This window comes from Rana temporaria, chromosome 11, assembly GCF_905171775.1.
Source record: "Rana temporaria chromosome 11, aRanTem1.1, whole genome shotgun sequence".
NCBI classification, from domain to species: Eukaryota; Metazoa; Chordata; class Amphibia; order Anura; family Ranidae; genus Rana; species Rana temporaria.
Window position 1 is genome coordinate 59,980,952 of NC_053499.1, and position 20,558 is coordinate 60,001,509.

Here is a 20,558-nt window from a genome sequence, read left to right on the forward strand (position 1 = left end):
GTCTCTGCGGCGGATTCGCTGCAAGATCACCATTGGCGGCGGGAGAGATTCGAACCCAAGCTAGAAAAATTCTAGGTGAAGTGACACTTTAAATGGCAACTTCACTTTTCGGACTAAATACAGTACACAAAGTTGAATATAAAACTTTTGATTTTATTACAGAAAATGTATTAAAAAAAATGTATTAAAAAATAGACATGTTAAAAAAAATGGCACAGTACAGAAAATGCTTTTGAGGGTGTATAGCTAATACAATGAAAACAAAGACCTGTACCTGGTAAATGTAAGGCATCCAATTGACTTGCCATGCCTTGTTTCTCACCGTGTCTTGGTGGAGGTGGAGAGGCGGAGCCTTTCTCATGTTAAAGCCTCCAGGAAGTGCAGCCATGAGCAGCAGTGGTGACCTCACCGAATCGGACTCCAAAGCCCCTGAGACTAGCAGTCAGACAGCAGTGCCGGAGATCCCACACTGTATGGCAACATAGGTGCGTTGAGGTCTTTAAAATGCAAAGCAAATGTGCGCAGACAGCCTTAGTACTGTCCTTTAAAAAAAAAAACACCCCCTTCACTGTAACCACATACCTATATTCATACCTTCTACAGAGATGTTCACTGTGTGGCCCTGGACTGCACAAGTTCCTGGCTGCATCCTGTGCTTTCTGAGCTTGCACTCTGCTCATTCTATTCATTCATATGCTGAGGCTGTGCTAATCTTAATGTCTGGGTGGTAAAAAATAATAAAGTGAGCAGAGGGCAGGATGCGCCGAGCCTGTGCTGTGTTGGGCCACACGGTGAAGATATGAGGTGCTCACGAAGTAGGTATGTGGCCACACTGAGGTGGGTGCAGAGGAACTTTGCATAATGTATTTAATGATCAGGTAGCAAGTCTTCCCATAACAAAGGTTTGAAATTCAGCAAACAATACTAAAGTCTTATCAGGTAGTATGTGCAGAAAGAAGTGCAAAGTATATTCTAGAGGACAGTATTGAATTACTGAAGAAAGCAGAATTTTTCAACGCCCCCTGTTAGGTGAAGGGAATTGGAGGCTCTTCTCTTTATAGCCATTTTCTCTGTGCACATTATTGCCTGCTTTGCTACTTTAACACTAAAAATGTAGAACCACACATTGATACCGCGCTATGAGCTTCATAACTGATATTTGCAAATTGTGGCAATGTTGGAAATGCCAAAGTTTTTTTTATTTTTTTTTCTTCACCAGATAAGTTGTATTAACAATGTAGCTCAATATAATTCCTTTAAATGAAATTGGTAACCTGGATTCTTTTTTGTAAATTATTTCTTTAGGGTGCTTGAAGAGAAATATGGAATACACTGCAACATGACGCTGCTGTTCTCTTTTGCTCAGGCTGTGGCCTGTGCCGAGGCCGGTGTTACCCTCATATCTCCATTTGTGGGCAGAATATTGGACTGGCATGTAGCCAACTCTGGCAAGAAGAGTTTCGAACCAAATGAAGACCCAGGTACATTTAATCATAACTTTAAAGGGTTGTATTGCATTAAAATGAAAAAAAAAAACTGGCAATGACGGCCCCCTGCCCCCCCCCATTTTGCTTGCTTGAGCCCAAATCTGCTGCGTGTCCCCCAGTGTCCTCTTTTGAATCTGGCCGTCGATTGGCTAGATTGATCGCAGCGCAGCCATTGGCTCGCGCATCTGTTAATCACATGCAATGATGCAGGGCTGTGTGATGCAGTCGGCGGCTATGGCCGCCAGCTGTATCGCAAGAGCATGCACGCAAGCTAACCCCTTAGGAGAGCTCTTCCCATGAAGGGGGTTACCTGATGCAGGGAGGAGCCTGGACAGCCGCCGAGGGACCCCACAAGACCAGGATCAGGGACCACTGTGTGCAAAACAAGTGCACAGTGGAGGAAATTAATACCTGTTTTTTGTTTTTTAAATGGGAACCTTTAGTTTTTCCTTTTTAAAATGAGTACAATTTTGTGACAATTAATCAATTAATTGATTGACATGCTTCCGACCGGCGCATACAGCGCGTCACGAGTTGCCGAAAGAAGCCAAACGTCGGTGCGCAGTCACCGTATAGAGCCGACTCGCAGTCCGGCTTCTTTTGGCAACTTGTGACGCGCTGTATGCGCCGGTCGGAAGCATGTCAATCAATTAACATGTGAATAGGAACGCCCAGTCCCGCAGATCACGTACCCGGAAGCCGCGGTGAAAATATAGATAAAACGGTATGTACGGCAAGGAGATAAAAAAACAGCCTAATGTCATTCACACAACTCGGCTCAATGTAATGTTGGACTTTTTTTTTTTTTTGGGTGAACCCCCGCTTTAACCTGAAAAGCTCTTTGTAAAAAAAAAATTCAGTGCCTTTCATTGCCAGTTCCTTTCTGTTCTACAGATGAAGGGGCTGAGAGGGGGAAATGAAAAGATTTAATGAAAAAATAAGCATTCTTTTTAGGGCTGCGGAAATTAACGATTGTTCGATTAATCGTTAATTTCTTTGATCGACTAAAAATATTTTGATCGATCACGATCTGCGGAGTGAGCTCCGCGGTCTCGCCCATAGGAAAGACCGCGGCTTCAGCCTAGCTCCGGAGCCGCGGTCATCTTGATCCACCCGGCGTCAGCCGAGTAGCGGCGCGCTGACGTCATAGTCACCCGCCCGCCTGCTCGTATCATCTTCCCTTTTGCACGTGTCAGCTACTCTGCGGATGGGTCTGCCGCCTGATGTAGGTAAGCGAGGACAACCATCCATATAAAAGCATGGGGGCAGGTGTGTCTATAAAAGCATGGGGGCAGGTGTGTCTATAAAAGCATGGGGGCAGGTGTGTCTATAAAAGCATGGGGGCAGGTGTGTCTATAAAAGCATGGGGGCAGGTGTGTCTATAAAAGCATGGGGTCAGGTGTGTCTATAAAAGCATGGGGGCAGGTGTGTCTATAAAAGCATGGGGGCAGGTGTGTCTATAAAAGCATGGGGGCAGGTGTGTCTATAAAAGCATGGGGGCAGATGTGTCTATAAAAGCATGGGGGCAGATGTGTCTATAAAAGCATGGGGGCAGATGCTGTAATATACACATCTGCCCCCGTGCTGTAATATACACATCTGCCCCCGTGCTGTAATATACACATCTGCCCCCGTGCTGTAATATACACATCTGCCCCCGTGCTGTAATATACACATCTGCCCCCGTGCTGTAATATACACATCTGCCCCCGTGCTGTAATATACACATCTGCCCCCGTGCTGTAATATACACATCTGCCCCCGTGCTGTAATATACACATCTGCCCCCGTGCTGTAATATACACATCTGCCCCCGTGCTGTAATATACACATCTGCCCCCGTGCTGTAATATACACATCTGCCCCCGTGCTGTAATATACACATCTGCCTTCATACTGCAAGAATATACACATTTGCCTTCATACTGCAAGAATATACACATTTGCCTTCATACTGCAAGAATATACACATTTGCCTTCATACTGCAAGAATATACACATTTGCCTTCATACTGCAAGAATATACACATTTGCCTTCATACTGCAAGAATATACACATTTGCCTTCATACTGCAAGAATATACACATTTGCCTTCATACTGCAAGAATATACACATTTGCCTTCATACTGCAAGAATATACACATCTGCCCCCATGCTGTAATATACACATCTGCCCCCGTGCTGTAATATACACATTTGCCTTCATACTGCAAGAATATACACATTTGCCTTCATACTGCAAGAATATACACATTTGCCTTCATACTGCAAGAATATACACATTTGCCTTCATACTGCAAGAATATACACATTTGCCTTCATACTGCAAGAATATACACATTTGCCTTCATACTGCAAGAATATACACATCTGCCCCCATGCTGTAATATACACATCTGCCCCCATACTGCAAGAATATACACATCTGCCCCCATGCTGTAATGTACACATGGGGGCAAATGTGTATATTCTTGCAGCATGGGGGCAGATGTGTATATTAAAGCATGGGGGCAAATGTGCATATTCTTGCAGTATGGGGGCAGATGTGTATATTACAGCATGGGGGCAGATGTGTATATTACAGCATGGGGGCAGATGCTGTAATATACACATCTGCCCCCATACTGCAAGAATATACACATCTGCCCCCATGCTGCCCCCACCACATTTACCACTGGCCAATGCAGAGTTACAATGCAAGGAGATCAGCTAAAAGTAGTTGTATCTGTATGTGCGTTAATTAATCGAAATTAGTCGATTAATCGATTAAAAAACAAAACGATTAATCGAACACAAATTTTAATCAGTCACAGCCCTAATTCTTTTACAAAACTTGGCACTGCAGGTTTGTGTACAAAGGGAAACGGTAGAGGGAAGTTTGTGGGAAAGTCTGTAAAAATAGAAACCCTCAGATTTACCTTTTTTAAATGGTTGTAAAGGTAATTAATTTTTTTTTTTTTACCCTAATGCATTGTCTACATTTAAGGCACACAACCTGCCATCTCAGCTCCTCCTAGCCCCCTGATCTTGATCCAGTGCTGTGCTTGTTTGCAGCAGAACTGCTCTTCTCTCCCTATTCTTGCTCAAAACTTGGCAACAGCAGGCGCCATTGGCTCCTACTGCTGTCAGTCAAATCCTGTGAGCAGGGGGATGGCGCTGAGCTGCACTGTCGGACGCACATAGCCTGGCTTGGGATTGAGGTGGTATGCCCACATGGCAAGCTGCTTGTTATGGAGGCACTGTGCAAAGGGGCCAGTGGGAGATTGCAGAAGGGAGGGTCAGTACTGCTGTGTGCAATACTCGGAAGTATAATGTGGTGTTTAAAAAAAATAAAAAAAATGTAAACCTTTACAATCACTCTAAAGGATAAGTGCACTGTGTTTTTAATACCTTTTATATATTTGCTCCCTTTCCCTGACCTAAATTACTGCACCCTCCTCCACCCCAGATGCGTTCTTGCCTCAATCCTGCTGCCACTGTATCTGACCTCTGATGTGCATGGAGACTGTCCCATAGGTGTCTATGCACATGCATGGCTAGGGCATGAAAGGTGTTCTGGATGAGTGCATTACAGATTTCACATTTAGGTTAAAAGCAAGATTTTGCACATTTTGATAAGTAGCGCTTGAAGTGGCCATTGCCATGGACTGACAGGACTTCTCAGTTTATCTCTAGTTACTGTTTACAATGGACTTTTGCTTTTCTACATTTCTAAACTCTTTTCTTCCACTTGGTGATCCTGTCAGTAAGTCTGTTTTTCAACAGAACAAGCTGTTCTGCAGATGTAGCAGTTACAGGGTTGAGATAAACCATTTATTACTGACTGGTGCTTTCAGTGATCAGCTTTTATACATATGAAACCTTTATCCCAAAAGGAAAAAAGCTGTTTGCTGCAACTGCCCAAGAAGTGTTAGCTGGTTCTGTTGTATTAAATCTCTAGTCCATCTAACACCCCCTCCCCCCCCCTCCTCCTCCCAGACTGACAATGCTGCTGTCCTCAGCTGCAAATGTGTTCCTTCATCCAGAAATGGAGGCACCCAAATACAGGAGGGGTTACTGGCCAGATCACCAGGTGAAAACAAATGAAGTCGCCACATCTAATGATTGCCAAGCTGCAAAATATTACATTTTTTGGTTTACAGTTTAATACCACATTCGGGTGACATCATTGGTACTATATGGCCAATAAAGTTTATGGTATTTGGCATTTTGAAAGTCCGATTGGGGACTGGTGGGTTAATGTTTACTCTAATGCAGTAAACTAGCTTTATGTACAACTATGTGTGTGCGCCAAGAATACCTGTTTTCATATGTTTGCTAAAGTGTGTATAAGGACCATTATCAGAACCTGGTTATGTGTTAATGCGCTTTGGTGCCATTCATTTGCAGTGGCAGCACTAAGGGAACACACCTGAGGCATGTGCTGCAACACACTATCGTGATGAGAGATGCACCAAAATTTTCGGCTGCCAAAACATATCGGTCAAAAAATCATATTTAAATTAATCATATTAACCACTTGCCGCCCGCCATCATATGACGTTCTTGACTTTGTGTGGGTTTATCCGACTCATGCCTGCAGCTACAGGCATCATTCAGAGATCAGCTTTTTTCAGCTGGTGATTCCCTACCCAATAAGAATGATTCTAGCGGCTGTTCCACTGCTTGATCGTTGTTACGGGCAGCGAGAGGGGACACCCATCTCCCACTGCCCTCTGGTGCTGCTACCGACGCACTACTACGATCGGCAAGTTGGAGACTGGATCTGCCGGCCCTGGATGTTGACCATAGAGATTTCCGGTGGACCAGATGGTCGCCGGAGTCTCTGGTTGTTCGGAGGCCGGGGCACAATGTTATGTCACGCCCAACCTCTGCATTCAATCAGTGCCCCCTCGGCTGGGAAGCAGATTTATTTTTAATTTATTTTTTAATTTTCAGGCTTCTTAGCCTAGAGGTGAGATCTTATTGACCCCATATCTCACTGTAAAGAGGACCAATCGTGCCATATTTTTATTACAAGGGATGGTTACATTCCTTGTAATAGGAATAAAAGTGAGCAATTTTTTTTAAGTGTCCAACTAAAAAGAATAATTTAACAATAAAAAATGTAATGCGCCCCCTGTCACCGTGTGCTTGCGCGCAGAAGTGAATGCATACGCAAGTCCCGCCCACATATGAAAGCGGTAATACATGTTGGGTATCAACACAAACGTTAAAGCGAGAGCAATCATTTTGCCTCTAGACCTCCTCTGTAACTCAACATGTAACAGTAAATTTTAAAGCGTTGCCTATGGGGTTTTTTAAGTACCAAAGTTTATTGCCATTCCCTGAGCGTGTGCAATTTTGAAGCGTGACATGTTGGGTAACTTCATCTTTCAAATTATGCAAAAACATTGGGCTAACTTTACTGTTTTGTGCTTCAAAAACGTTTGAAAAATACCGTGCAAGATAAAAGTTGCAACAACCGCCATTGTATTCTCTAGGGTCTTTTGCTTAAAAAAAAAAAATGCTTGTGGGTTCTATGTAACTTTCTAGCATCTCCTTACATGTAGGAGAGAAGTGTCAGAATTGGCCTGGGTGGCAAGTGGTTAAAAAGTCAAATATAATGTTATATATATATATATATATATCTGTCATTCTTGGCCAAGTGCATCCTGCATTTTCTGTTTCACCACCAAAATTTCCATTTTCATAATGGTGAGCTGTGGGGTGCTGAGTTGGAAAAATTGCTGCACGTCTGTCTTTTCAGGAGTCGGCATGCTGATGAATAGGCGGTTCTAATGTAACACATGCTCACTAAGATGGAAAAGTATGATGAGGCTCAAAGCTATTTTAGTGGTAAAATGAATATATAAGCTACCTCTTCATTTTTTTGCAGGTGTGAAGAGTGTTGCCAAGATTTACAACTATTACAAGAAGTTTGGGTACAAAACCATTGTGATGGGCGCTTCATTCCGCAACACTGGGGAGATTAAAGCACTTACTGGATGTGATTATCTCACCATTTCCCCCAAGCTGCTGGGAGAGCTCAGCAAAGACGTCTCCAAGCTCACTCCAACACTCACTGTTAAAGAAGGTACAATAGATGTGTGTGCTTCCTCCATGCTGAAATTACTTCAAGCGTATCTGCACCAAAAAAACTTTAAACATAATGTCGTTTACTCAAGCGTAGTGGCTGTATTCGTTTTCATTTTTCGGGCTAAGAACATTTTCAGCAAGTAAAGGAAATGCATGTTCATGTTGCCAGAAATGCAGTGCCGTTGACACTTCTGTGAGCTTAACAAAAAACATCCTCGTACCCCTACCCATTCACCTGGGAAAAATTTCAAAAGTAAAACGCTGTACGTAGGTTTTTAACCACTTAACCCCCGGACCATATTGCTGGTCAATGACCGGGCCACTTTTTGCGATTCGGCACTGCATCGCTTTAACTGACAATTGCGCGGTCGTGCGACGTGACTCCCAAACAAAATTGGCATATTTTAATTTTTTTTCCACAAATGGAGCTTTCTTTTGGTGGTATTTGATCACCTCTGCGGTTTTTATTTTTTGCGCTATAAACAAAAATAGAGCGACAATTTTGAGAATTTTTTTTTTTACTTTTTGCTATAATAAATATCCCCCAAAAATATATAAAAAAAAGTTTTCCTCAGTTTAGGTCGATGCGTATTCGTCTACATATTTTTCGTAAAAAAAATCGCAATAAGCGTCTGGTTTGCGCAAAAGTTACAGCGTCTACAAAATAGGGGGTAGTTTTATGGCATTTTTCTTATTTTGCTGCTGACAATCACATTCAGTGAAATGGCGCGCCGAGGGGCGGGGCCGAGTGATACAGTGAGCGGCTATGGCTGCTCGCTGTATCACGGGAGCGCGCCCGCAATTACTCACCACCATGTGAGCTCTCGCATGACTGTGGTCAGTAATTGCGGAGAGGACCAGAGACAGCCGCCGAGGGACCCCAGAAGACGAGGATCGGAGCCACTCTGTGCAAAATAAACTGCACAGTGGAGGTAAGTATAACATGTTTGTTATTTTAAAGCAAAAAAAAAAATAATCCTTTACTAACCCTGTAAAGGTGTTTTTCATTTTCTAAATAGGTTCCTTTAAGCCAGTGCATTAATTGACTAACCTTTCCCTTCTAAATGTTTTTTTCTTTGTCTGAATTTCTCACTTCCTGTTTCACCTCAATAAGCTTTCCACCATCATCCGCGCCGTTCTGACTGGGGGTTAGTCAGCCAGAACAGCTTACTGAGGAGGAACAGGAAGTGAGAAATTAAGATAAAACATTTAGAAGGGAAATCGAAGGGAAAGGTTAGTGAACAAACGATGAACTAGCTTAACCACTTATAAAAAGTAGATGAAAGATGGATGGCCGCACTCCAAAAAACCGTCTAGGTTGTCTTTTATTCAAATAAACAGCAAATGCATCACCAAATCATAAAAACAGAAACAGGGGAACAGCTGTTTTTATGATTTGGTGATGTATTTGCAGTTTATTTGAATAAAAGACAACCTGGATGTTTTTTTGGAGTGCGGCCATCCATCTTTCATCTACTTTTTATGCTTGCCTAGTGCACTGCCAGCACCCTTGGTATCCTGTCCTACACATGTGACCATATAGTAGACCCACCTGGAGCGGTGACTCTTTCTAGCTTAACCACTTGCCGACCGCCGCATGCAGATGTACGTCGACACAATGGCACGGGCAGGCACATTGGCGTACCTGTACGTCCTTTTAAATTTGCGGGACGGCGCGCACGTGCCTCGTGAGCTTGCTCGTGAGTCCCGAAAACTCAATGTTCCCGGGTGGCCCCGCGATTGCGGTCAGCAAAGGCAGAACAGGGGGATGCCTTTGTAAACAAGGCATTCCCCTATTCTGCCTAGTGACGCTGTTCCCCGTGATCGGGAACGGTCATCCAATGACTTGTCACCTGTAGCCACGCCCCCATAACACTAAGAATCACTCCCTAGTCCCGACTTAACCCCTGCAGCGCCACCTAGTGGTTAACCCCTTCCCTGCCAGTGTCATTTTTACAGTAATCGGTGCATTTTTATAGCACTGATCGTTGTAAAAATGACAATCCCAAAAATGTGTCAAGTGTCTGCCATAAAGTCGCAGTCACAATAAAAATTGCTGCTCACCGCCATTACTAGTAAAAAAAATGCCATAAAACTACCACCTATTTTGTAGATGCTATATTGCAATTTACCAAAAATATGTAGTAGAAAAATACGTATCGGCCTAAACTGAGGAAAAACAATATTTTTTTTATATATATATTTTTTAGGGATATTTATTATAGCAAAATAAATATTGTGTTTTTTTTTCAAAATTGTCGCTTTGTTTATAGCGCCAAAAATAAAAACCACAGAGGTGATCAAATGCCACCAAAAGAAAGCTGTGGAAAAAGAGCTCAATTTTGTTTGGGAGCCACGTCACATGACCGGGCAATTGTCAGCTAAAGCGACACAGTGCCGAATCGCAAAAAGTGGACTGTCTTTGACCAGCAAAATTTGTCTGGGCTGAATTGGTTAAAGGAACCTATTTGGAAAATAAAAAACAAACCTTTACCACCCCTTTAATCAGTGTTGCAGCAGTGCCATCTTGTGACCAGACTTGGATCTGCATTACAGATGTGAGCCTAAAACAGATCTTCGCTGCATCCGAGCGCCAAAAACACCATTTAATTTTTTTTAATGTTTTATTGCATCCATCCATGTGTCTATGGTTTTTGTTGAGAAATCACTTTGAAAAACAACCCCTAGCATTTTTGGCCATCTTAAGGGCAAATGGCAAAATCCATCTGCCCTTAGCTCAAGCATGCATTTATGAGTGTGCCTAGCTGAGAACCCCTTCTCTCCTGAAGACTTCTGGGATGTATGACCTAATTTGTCTAGAAACCAGGAAGTAACTGAAATGTTTACAAAAAAGTTTAAAACAAGTAAATATATTGCTTTCCTATCTACCAATGCTGGCAGCATGAGGATTACAAATCAGTGTTTCAATGAAGTTGCACTTTCAATAAAAAGCATCTAACCACTTTAGCCTCTGAAGGATTTACCCCTTTAATGACAAGGTAATTTTTTTATGATGCGTCACTTTAACTGACAATTGCGCGGTCATGGGACGTTGTACACAAACAAATTGATGTCCTTTTGTTTTTTAAAAATAGAGCTTTCTTTTTGTTGTATTTGATCACCTTTGCAGTGTGTGTGTGTGTGTATATATATTTTATTTATTTTTGAAAACTTTTTTACTCTTTGCTATAATATCCAAAAAATCTTCAATTTAGACCAATATGTATTCTAATAAGTGTATACTGATTGCTCTGCTCAAAGGTTATAGTGTCTACAATATAGGGGATATATTTATGGCTTTTTTTTCCTACGGTGGCCATGTGCATCGTGTCGTTCTGCGGGCACCTGCTAATGCTCTTAAAGCGGCTGATGTAAACCTATGGCGATTCGCACAGCCGTGCCAACCTGCTGCAGTATGACAGCAGCTGGTCGGCAAGCGATGAGCAATTTGTCTGTTCAGTAAATGAAAGGTTATAACAGAACTGAGGTGTGAAGAGAGGAACACATTTTTAATGTCTGTTTCTATATTTGTTTGTACAGCTCAGGCCTGTAACCTGGAAAAGATCCACTTGACTGAAAAGGATTTCCGTTGGCAACACAATGAAGATCAGATGGCTGTAGAAAAGTTGTCGGATGGGATCAGGAAGTTTACTGAAGATGCTGTAAAGCTGGAAAAGAAGTTGAAGGTATGTCTCCTGCAGTTTGTATAGAAGCTAAATGAGTTGATTTCTATGTTCTTACACAGTAAGCACTTAAAGCTAAGGCTCCTTTCACACTGACACGTTTTTCAGACAGTTTAGCACGAAAAATAGCGCTGCTATACCGTCGGAAAAAATCGCCTGAAGGCTTTCGCACTGAAGTGGTGTGCTAGTAGGACCGCCCTAAAAGTCCTGCTAGCCACATCTTTGGAGCGGTGTACACCGCTCCTTGAAATCAATGAGAAACCGCAAGCAATATGCCTCTGCAGAGGCGCATTGCGGGCGTTATTCACCCTTTTTCGGCCGCTAGCGGGGGTTAAAACCGCACCGTTGCGGGCGAATATCACAATATATCGGCGCTAAAAATCGTGCCGCTATACCGCTACTGCACCTCCCCTGCCCTGTGTGAAAGGGGCCTGAAGTGATAATGGTTTCATGTCTGGGCAGCTTAAAGCTGGCCATGCATTTATATAATTTTCTTATTCAGTTTTCCTTTAGATTTGCCAAAACCCATATAATAGGTCAAACCTAAACACTTTCAATGTGTATGCAGTCAGGCAGGCCCTTGCACTATGTAGTTGAAGGTAAAGCTAAAGAAAATTGAATAGTGTATGGCCAGCCTAAAGCAGAACTTCAGGAACATACTAACACGTTTTGTCCAATAGTTGCAATATGTTTCAGTATTTAGGCAATAATGAAAGCTTTGTATTTCTGTCTTTTAATCTCCTGAATGGGAGATATCCGATTGATTTATGGATTGTGACCATATCAGGCTCTGTTGCTTTGCATAGTGCTGCCACTCTAAGGGCCTGCGTCGACAGGCTATTGGCTTTAAAGCTGGACTTCAGCCAGGGAGTGCATATCGGCAAGCCACTTGGCTATTAACTTTTGTGTCTTGGTTTTTCTCATTCCACTGAGCTACCAAATGTGCTCCTTGTACCCTTTTTATTGGGGACATTTGCACTGTTGCAACCAAGCACATAGAATTTTCTTCCTATGGAAAAATGGTGTCTGGCTGAATTTCCTCCACGGTGTTATACATGCTTTACATGAGTGGAGGGCAGTGACTTGATCCAGTGTAGTAAGTACAACTACACAGCACCCGTTGATGACCCACCCAAAGCTTAGATTGGCAGCTTAACAAAATTCTGCACCTCTACCATGCACAGCACTGTTCACCGCCCACCATGTGGAATTATGGCAAATGTAGTTTCCCATTCCCCCAATTGTATACAGCCTGCCTAGATCCTCCCCTCAGCAGCCAGGCTCACTCACAAGTAGGATAAATGGGGGAAAAAACTAAGGTATTTATAGAAAAATAAACTTTTTTGCATGGTGAAGGAGTTGATGGTTCAAACCTGACAAAGTGCTGAAGTTGCATTTTTTTTTTTTTTTTTTTTTGCTTTTTCATTACTATACAAGTCTATTCAAAAGCAAAACCTAATTCCTGGAGGTCAAATACAGGTTGGTGGGACATTAACGTCAAGTTAGATTTGTAAATTAATTTTGAATGATATCGGAAGCATTTTAAACTAATGCCATAGTAGGATTATAATGCCTATTCATAGTCTATTGAATAGGCAACTGAGCATCATGACCTCAGACCTGGGGAGCTCTGGTTCTGGCATTAAAAGGGTTGTAAAGGTAAGTTTTCACCTTAATGCATTCTATTGCACATCCGTGCAATAGCTGCCCCTCAGCCCCCGTGAACGCGCAGGCTTCTCGGGTCATTCATTGGTTGTTTGAAAGCAGTGCAGCCATTGGCTCGTGCTGCTGTCAATCATATCCAATGACGCAGGGCCGAGTGATACAGTGAGCGGCTATATCACAGGAGCGCGCGCCCGCAACAACTCATCACCATGCAAGCTCGTTTGCATGAAGGTGATGAGTTCTTGCGAGGGGGAGCCGAGACAGCTGACGAGGGACCCCAGAAGACCAGGTTGAGGCAAGTATGACATGTTTTTAACCACTTCCCGACCGCCTCATGTACATATACGTCAGCAGAATGGCACGGACAGGCACATGTACGTACCTGTACGTCCTCTGCTAGACGTGGGTGGGGGGTCCGATCGGGACCCCCCCGGTACATGCGTAGGTCGGGTCCGCTCGGGGAGCGATCCGGGACGACGGCGCGGCTATTTGTTTATAGCCGCTCCGTCGCGATCGCTCCCCGGAGCTGAAGAACGGGAAGAGCCGTGTGTAAACACGGCTTCCCCGTGCTTCACTGTGTCGGCGCATCGATCGCGTCATTCCCTTTATAGGGAAGACACGATCAATGACGTCATTCCTACAGCCACACCCCCTACACTAGTAAACACACACAAAGTAAACCCTAACTCCTACAGCGCCCCCTGTGGTTAACTCCCAAACTGCAACTGTCATTTTCACAATAAACAATGCAATTTAAATGCATTTTTTGCTGTGAAAATGACAATTGTCCCAAAAATGTGTCAAAATTGTCCGAAGTGTCCGCCATAATGTCGCAGTCACGAAAAAAATCGCTGATCGCCGCCATTAGTAGTAAAAAAAATAAAAATGCAAAAAAACTATCCCCTATTTTGTAAACGCTATAAATTTTGCGCAAACTAAACGATTATTGCGATTTTTTTTTTTAACCAAAAATAGGTAGAAGAATACGTATCGGCCTAAACTGAGGAAACATTTTTTTTTATATATGTTTTTGGGGGATATTTATTACAGCAAAAAGTAAAAAATATTGCATTTTTTTTCAAAATTGTCGCTCTATTTTTGTTTATAGCGCAAAAAATAAAAACCGCAGAGGTGATCAAATACCACCAAAAGAAAGCTCTATTTGTGGGGAAAAAAGACGCCAATTTTGTTTGGGAGCCACGTCGCACGACCGCGCAATTGTCTGTTAAAGCGACGCAGTCCCGAACTGTAAAAACCCCTTGGGTCTTTAGGCAGCAATATGGTCCGGGGCTTAAAGTGGTTAAAAAAAATATAAAAATTACCTTTACATATCCTTTAACTCTAGTTTGGAAAGGCTATTGTGGGTGGTAGTGAGCCATAAGCTTGTCATAAACTTTTCATATTTGGCCAGTTCCTGATGAACAAGGTGAAAAATGTGTTGGTTGAACAGCACCTGCATGTAATCCGATGCAGGCACTGTTTGGGTATTTTGAAAGTGGTCCTGCCAGCTGTCAGAGTACAATGGCCACAGCAGAACGTTTGTATATTTGTGCTGTGTAGCATGGATGGAGTTGTCTGTTTGGTTTTACGTTGGGTCAGCAGGCTAAATGGAAACGTGTGTGGCTAGCTTTAATAAAGTTCTTTCTTAACTGTTTTCCTCCTTGGCACCCTTCCAAACTATTGTGCTCACCCCTGCCAGTTCTTCACTATGTACCCGCAAGGAGCTGCACAGCCATTGCTATGAAGTCTTGTGGCCAGTTGCTTTCCTGCATGTATTAAATGCCCTTCATTCCTATGGATCGATCTATTATGCATCCCAACAGTGGATGGCCTCACTATAGGAATAAATGTGCATACACATAATATGAAGTTGGAGGGATAGATATGGGGAAGAAGGGGGCAGTTAAAGGATAACTATACTAAATGTACAATTATCCTTTAATGCATGCTTCTAGATGCATTGGATATGAACATTTATTTCTGGCTGTGAACTTTAACCTGAGCTACCCCTGGTACCATAACGCAATATATAGCAGCACAAATGCAGTAAAACATGCACGCTAGAAACATTCTCTTGATGTAGGTGCACTATAAAGGTTAAATAAGACGGAGTTTTAAAGGAAAACCTGTTGAGACAGAAATAAAGCTTCTAGTACAAGTGTATTGGTGGAGATGCAAGCTTCATGCGTATCCTTTCTTAGCCATGTTGTAAATCACTGTTGCCGAACAGGAATGTTGGGTGAACATGATTATTGCAGGTTAAATACTCACAAAACTGTATGATGACCGTCCCAGAGCTTTTGACTTGAAGGCTCGGTTTCCTTATATGCAGGGTGTATTTGATTTAAATCATACTTTTTAAAAAGCAACTCATCTCGAACCTGCTGTTGACTCACCGACGGTCCCATTCACTTTAATGGGACAGCTGGTAATGCGGCAGTGGCATAAGGTGAGGGGCGTGGTGGCAGCAGGTGAGGGGTATGCCCGATAACAATCGCTGACATGGTGGATCTGAAATGACAGGTGCTCTTTAAATGTAAGGGCTTATTCTTTAATATTTGCTAACAAAATGAAGGTTTACCATTTAGAATAATAAGCTGCCAGGTTAGTAAACCGGCGATATCAGTACTGATTCAATCATAGTTTGTAGTGTACATAGATTTTCAAAACAATGGGATAAAGGAAAGTGTACATAGATTTTCAAAACAATGGGATAAAGGAATATTCCTGAACTTTGTTTTATCTCATGGTTACTGTGAAATTGTATGAATGCAGTGCGTTATCTCAGCTTGCATTCATTGAATGAGTTTACCAAAAAGTAAATATTGCAGAATATACATCCTCATGCTACACAAGCTCCATTTCATGCTGAATAAACTCCATTATTAATGTATCTTAACTAGAAATCTTATCTTTGAATCTTTTTTTTTTATTCCAAAAGCATTTTTTTCAAATTTGATAATCAAAAAAATATTTTTGATAAAAAAAAACATATTTGATTTATATCCACCCTGCTTATATGCGCATTGGATGTTTTTTTGATTCACATGACATGAAATAAAATGTACTTCCATTGAAGCTGTTGACATATGTGGTGCATCTGCAGTGTGACTTTAAAAGAAAGTCCTGTGTTTTTTCTAAACGCCGTGGTGCAGGTGCAAATTCCAGGCTTGAGTTCAATGGGAACGCTTCTGAAACTCACATATGTTAAGGATTCTGTTCAGGATTTTGGCACAGCTTGCACTCTTATCTACTATGTATTGGCCAGCACTGACATCTCAGCTGTGACAAAAATTCAGTCCTGAGCCTTGCAAATGCAAATCCAAACTGCATCAAAAAGGGCACCTGAACCTCTGAACAAATGCTTTTGTTTTTTATTTCTTGTAAAATGTACTTTGAAGAATCACCGGAAATGTGTGAACCCAGCCTTAAAATCAAACGAGCAATGCCACCTTCTATACATCTCTCCTGTTTAGTGCAAGACATTGAGCACACAAATTTGTTTCACAGGCCCATAGCATACGTCTCTGGGTATGCAGAAGCTGGCAGCAACTCTAGAAATATTAAAGTTCTAAATCAGTATTTTTTTTTTTTTTTTAAACTGAAGTGTCATTGCCTGGCTTACTTTAAAACCAGCATTATTTATATTATACAGGTTTTATATAGCGCCAACCGTTTGCGCAGCGCTTGACAAAATAAAGGCAGACATTAGTTACGTTACAATTTGGTACAAGAGGAATCCGAGGGCCCCGTTTATTAGAGCTTACAATTAAAGAAAAAAAAAAAAGCATCACCCCAATTTCAACAAGTGTGAAAATCTGATGGATGATTTTGCCTTGTGTATGTGCTGGCTTTCACTGAAAAATGTGTGCTTGGATAATCTAATTTTAGATGTGGCATGTCCATTGGCAAAGTAGACTTGAATAGCAATGAGGACTGTTGGACATAGATACAGAGTGAAAGAAAGTAAGTTGAAATGCCATGTGTTAAAGGTTTTTTTTTTTCTTTACAGGAGCAGCTTGGAAAATAATCTATTAAATTTTTTTTATACAACAAATCACGGCATCCAGATCATAGCCTGCCGATCCTCATACCGCTTCCGAATTCCTGCATTAGTCTTACTCCTGTTTTTATCAACCTTGTAACATTGCCATTTTACATATTGTGTACATTTCCTTTTTGTACGATGAGACTACTTATGCACTGAATAAATCCTGCACCTGCCAAAGCTGTTACTTTTATGGAGTCTTGTTTGAGCTACACAATTTATAGAAAATTAAATTGCATTTGTGCCACTGATTACATATGTGCATTGCAGCATTGGAAATCATGTTTAGCTGTAATCACATTAAAGCTGATTACTAAAGGTTGTGAGAATGTTAACACACCAAATGTATTCATTATTTGAAAAGCACGTCTATTTCCTCTGCACATGATTGGTAATTGAAGTGAAACATTCTTAATTTGGTGAAATAAAATGAATGTCTTCCATTGGAACAGACTAAGGACTTGAGATGGGCTCAGGTGTGGTCAGGATCCTAGTCCCAACCCACCTGCCTGATCCCGCCAGGAAGCCAACACTGCACACCACTAATCACGGGCACTGAGACCTTTCCTGGATCCGCAGCTGCCTAGACCAGGAAATGTCTCACTACCTGTGATGTGCAGTGTTGGCTGGTGGGATCGGGCAGGTGGGTTTGGGACTAGGATCTCAAATAAGCCCAAGCCCAACACTACTAGGGTCTTGTTCACACTATGTACAGTGATTTCTTTATCGTACATCACGGGACACAGAGCGGCATTCATTACTATATGGGTTATATGGAGTACCTTCAGGTGTAGACACTGGCAATCTCAAACAGGAAATGCCCCTCCCTATATAACCCCCTCCCATAGGAGGAGTACCTCAGTTTTTTACGCCAGTGTCTTAGGTGTTAGTCATGGTTTAGCTTGCCTCCGCATCCTTGGGATTAGGTGAGCTACCGGTTCTGTCCAAAAAAGCCTCAGCGCTAAAGTGGTCAGTAACCGGACCCCAAACCCTTGGGGTATAGCCCATAATGCTTTTCTTTTTAGAGAGCTGGACCCTGGGCCCAGAACTTAGAAACCTTTGGGTACCTAAAGTTTTCTGTTGCCAGGGTGCTATATGGGCCCAGGACAGTGGATCCTTCATAGGAACCCAGGGCCTGAAGGTCTAGACATCCCCACGGAGATGGGGGAAGATTGGGCCTCTTGCTTGGCAAAGTCCTGCGGCATGGAGCAGGTAAGTGAGGGGAAAACTTGCGGAACTTGGTTCTTAGCAGGTTTTTTTCTGGGGGGTCACAGGGGACATGCCTAAAGTTATGCACTGCATCTGGCAAACTAGTCACATATCATAAAGATAGGATGGCTCTCTATGTATTATTCCCCATAAGATGTGACCTCCCTTGTAGTGTTGGAAAAGCATTGAGTGGGGCCTGTGTTATATAAAAATATATGTGTGTGTCAGAGAGCTTTGCTTACCTGCAGGCCTCCAGGCGATGCTCCATTCAGTCTTCCTCCTCAGAGCCTGCAAGCAGGCAAAACGCTGACCTCCTCATGGTTCCAGGCTGCAGTTTGCTGGAACAGAGAGGTCCCTTCCTCCCAAAATCCCCCCCCCCTCCCCCTGTCGGGAGGGGCATTTCCTGTTTGAGATTGCTGGGGGGGGAAGGGCGGGTCAGTGGCTTAAAGGAAGGGGCGGCCCTTCCTTGTTTGTTCCATTCAATACTTTGGAACTGAGGAGAAAGACCAGAGCGGCAGCACGGGGCGCCGAGGACACACAGTGGCCAGAAAGGATATTGCAGTCTTCAGAGGACTGTTTTTTCAAGCCTAGAAATAGGCTGTTTCTTTTCCATCTCATAGTTTTTCTTTGCAATACTACTCAGGGGGACAGAATGTTTTTTCTTTCCTGGATTTGAAACAAAAAAGAAAAAAAAAAGTCATCTAGGGGAGAGGAAGCATTTTTTTATCCCCCAAACAGGTGTTTGGACAATTAACTTTTATAGTTCCAAATACCAATAGGTAGCAGGTGTACCTCGGTATTGTACCATGGTATGCCGCTGTTTTCCCTACAGGGAGCCTTGGGGCCATCGGGATCTGGGGCTGGAGCTGACGCGGGTCAGTCCAACCCTAAGATGGTCACGGAGGAGGTATTACTCACCTCTTTAAAAGAGATGCAGAAAAGCATGGGAAAAATGATAGCCGCAGCTATGCGGGGCAGTAAGCGGAATAGATCTCCGTCGCCCGAGCGCGGACCCTCAGAAGAGGAGGTCCTTTCCTCAGGGGAATTGGACGACCTCTTGGACAAGGACCAAGTAGGTTCAGGGATCGAAGACCCGGATACAGAGGAGTCTGGGGCAGTCTCCCTGAGGGAGAGCTGGTGGATTCAAGGATTGTCGGACTTGGTCCATAGGGCATTCAACTTGCCAGTACCAGATCTCCAAGTATCGACGGTTTCAGCTTTGGGCTCACTGAGGGCGCCTCAAAGCAATGCTGTGTTTCCGATCCATCCTCTATTAGAGGGAATTTTGTTCCAAGATTGGAACAAGCCAGATAAGATCTTCTTACCACCTAAAAGGTTCTCTGTCCTATATCCTATGGAAGAAAAATTTTCCAAAAGATGGGCTACTCCTGCAGTGGACGCAGCCATCTCATGTGTTAACAGATCGTTAACATGCCCTGTAGAAAACATACAGGTGTTCAAGGATCCAGTTGATAAGCGCTTGGAAGCACTACTTAAGAACTCCTTCACTACTGCAGGGGCAGTAGTACAGCCAGCTGTGGCTGCGATTGGGGTCGCTCAAGCATTATCGGATCAATTTAAGCAGATGCTTAAACTTATTCCGGCCCAGCAGGCAGAAAAATTTTCGGATGTCCCTAAGGCCATATGTTTTACGGTAGACGCAATCAAGGATTCTATCCAGCAAGCGTCACGTTTATCGTTATCCCTTATCCATATGAGAAGACTCTTATGGTTAAAAAGCTGGGAGGCTGAGCCCCCATGCAAGAAGCTCCTGGTAGGGTTCCCCTTCCATGGAGGACGACTCTTCGGAGAAGACCTAGATAAATACATTCAGACCATTTCAAACGGCAAGAGTACTCTCTTGCCAACTAAGAAGAAGGTTCAGGGACCTGCGTTTAAACGACAGTATTCCCCTGGGCAGGGGCCCTCTAATGCCAAGCAGTATCGACGGCCTCCTGCAAAAGCAAACTTCGGCTTCAACAGCAGATCACAAGGACAGGCTGTTAGAGGCAAAAGGCAGTGGTTTCGCAAACCAGCAAAACCAGCCCCCAAGCCAACCTTATGAAGGGGCGCCCCCACCCACGAAGGTGGGGGGAAGGCTGCGACTCTTTTCAGAGATTTGGAGCATTCCCGACGAGTGGGTACGGTCTTCCGTGGCCACAGGCTACAAATTAGATTTCCTAAGGTTTCCTCCTCCTCATTTCCAGAAGTCAAGGATTCCAAACGATCCGGAAAAGGGAGCCGCATTAAGATCGGCATTAGATCATCTACTTTCCCAGGAAGTAATAGTAGAGGTACCAGTCCTGGAACAGGGGCTGGGTTTCTACTCCAACCTATTCATCATCCCAAAATCCAATGGAGATGTCAGGCCAATTTTGGACCTAAA

The 20,558-nt window shown here is 43.1% G+C and overlaps 1 protein-coding gene across 2 annotated transcripts in view; it reads left to right on the top strand.

Moving 5' to 3' along the window:
* Positions 1 to 17,150, top strand: part of TALDO1 (transaldolase 1) — a 48,041-nt gene extending 30,891 nt beyond the window's left edge. For both annotated transcript variants that reach the window (XM_040328633.1, XM_040328634.1), the window contains exons 5-8: positions 1,306 to 1,481; positions 7,368 to 7,565; positions 11,108 to 11,253; positions 16,928 to 17,150. In XM_040328633.1, the coding sequence (XP_040184567.1) occupies positions 1,306 to 1,481; positions 7,368 to 7,565; positions 11,108 to 11,253; positions 16,928 to 16,945 (538 nt within the window). In that variant the 3' untranslated portion in view covers positions 16,946 to 17,150. The remainder of the gene's footprint in view (positions 1 to 1,305; positions 1,482 to 7,367; positions 7,566 to 11,107; positions 11,254 to 16,927) is intronic.
* The last annotated feature ends 3,408 nt before the right edge of the window (positions 17,151 to 20,558 follow it).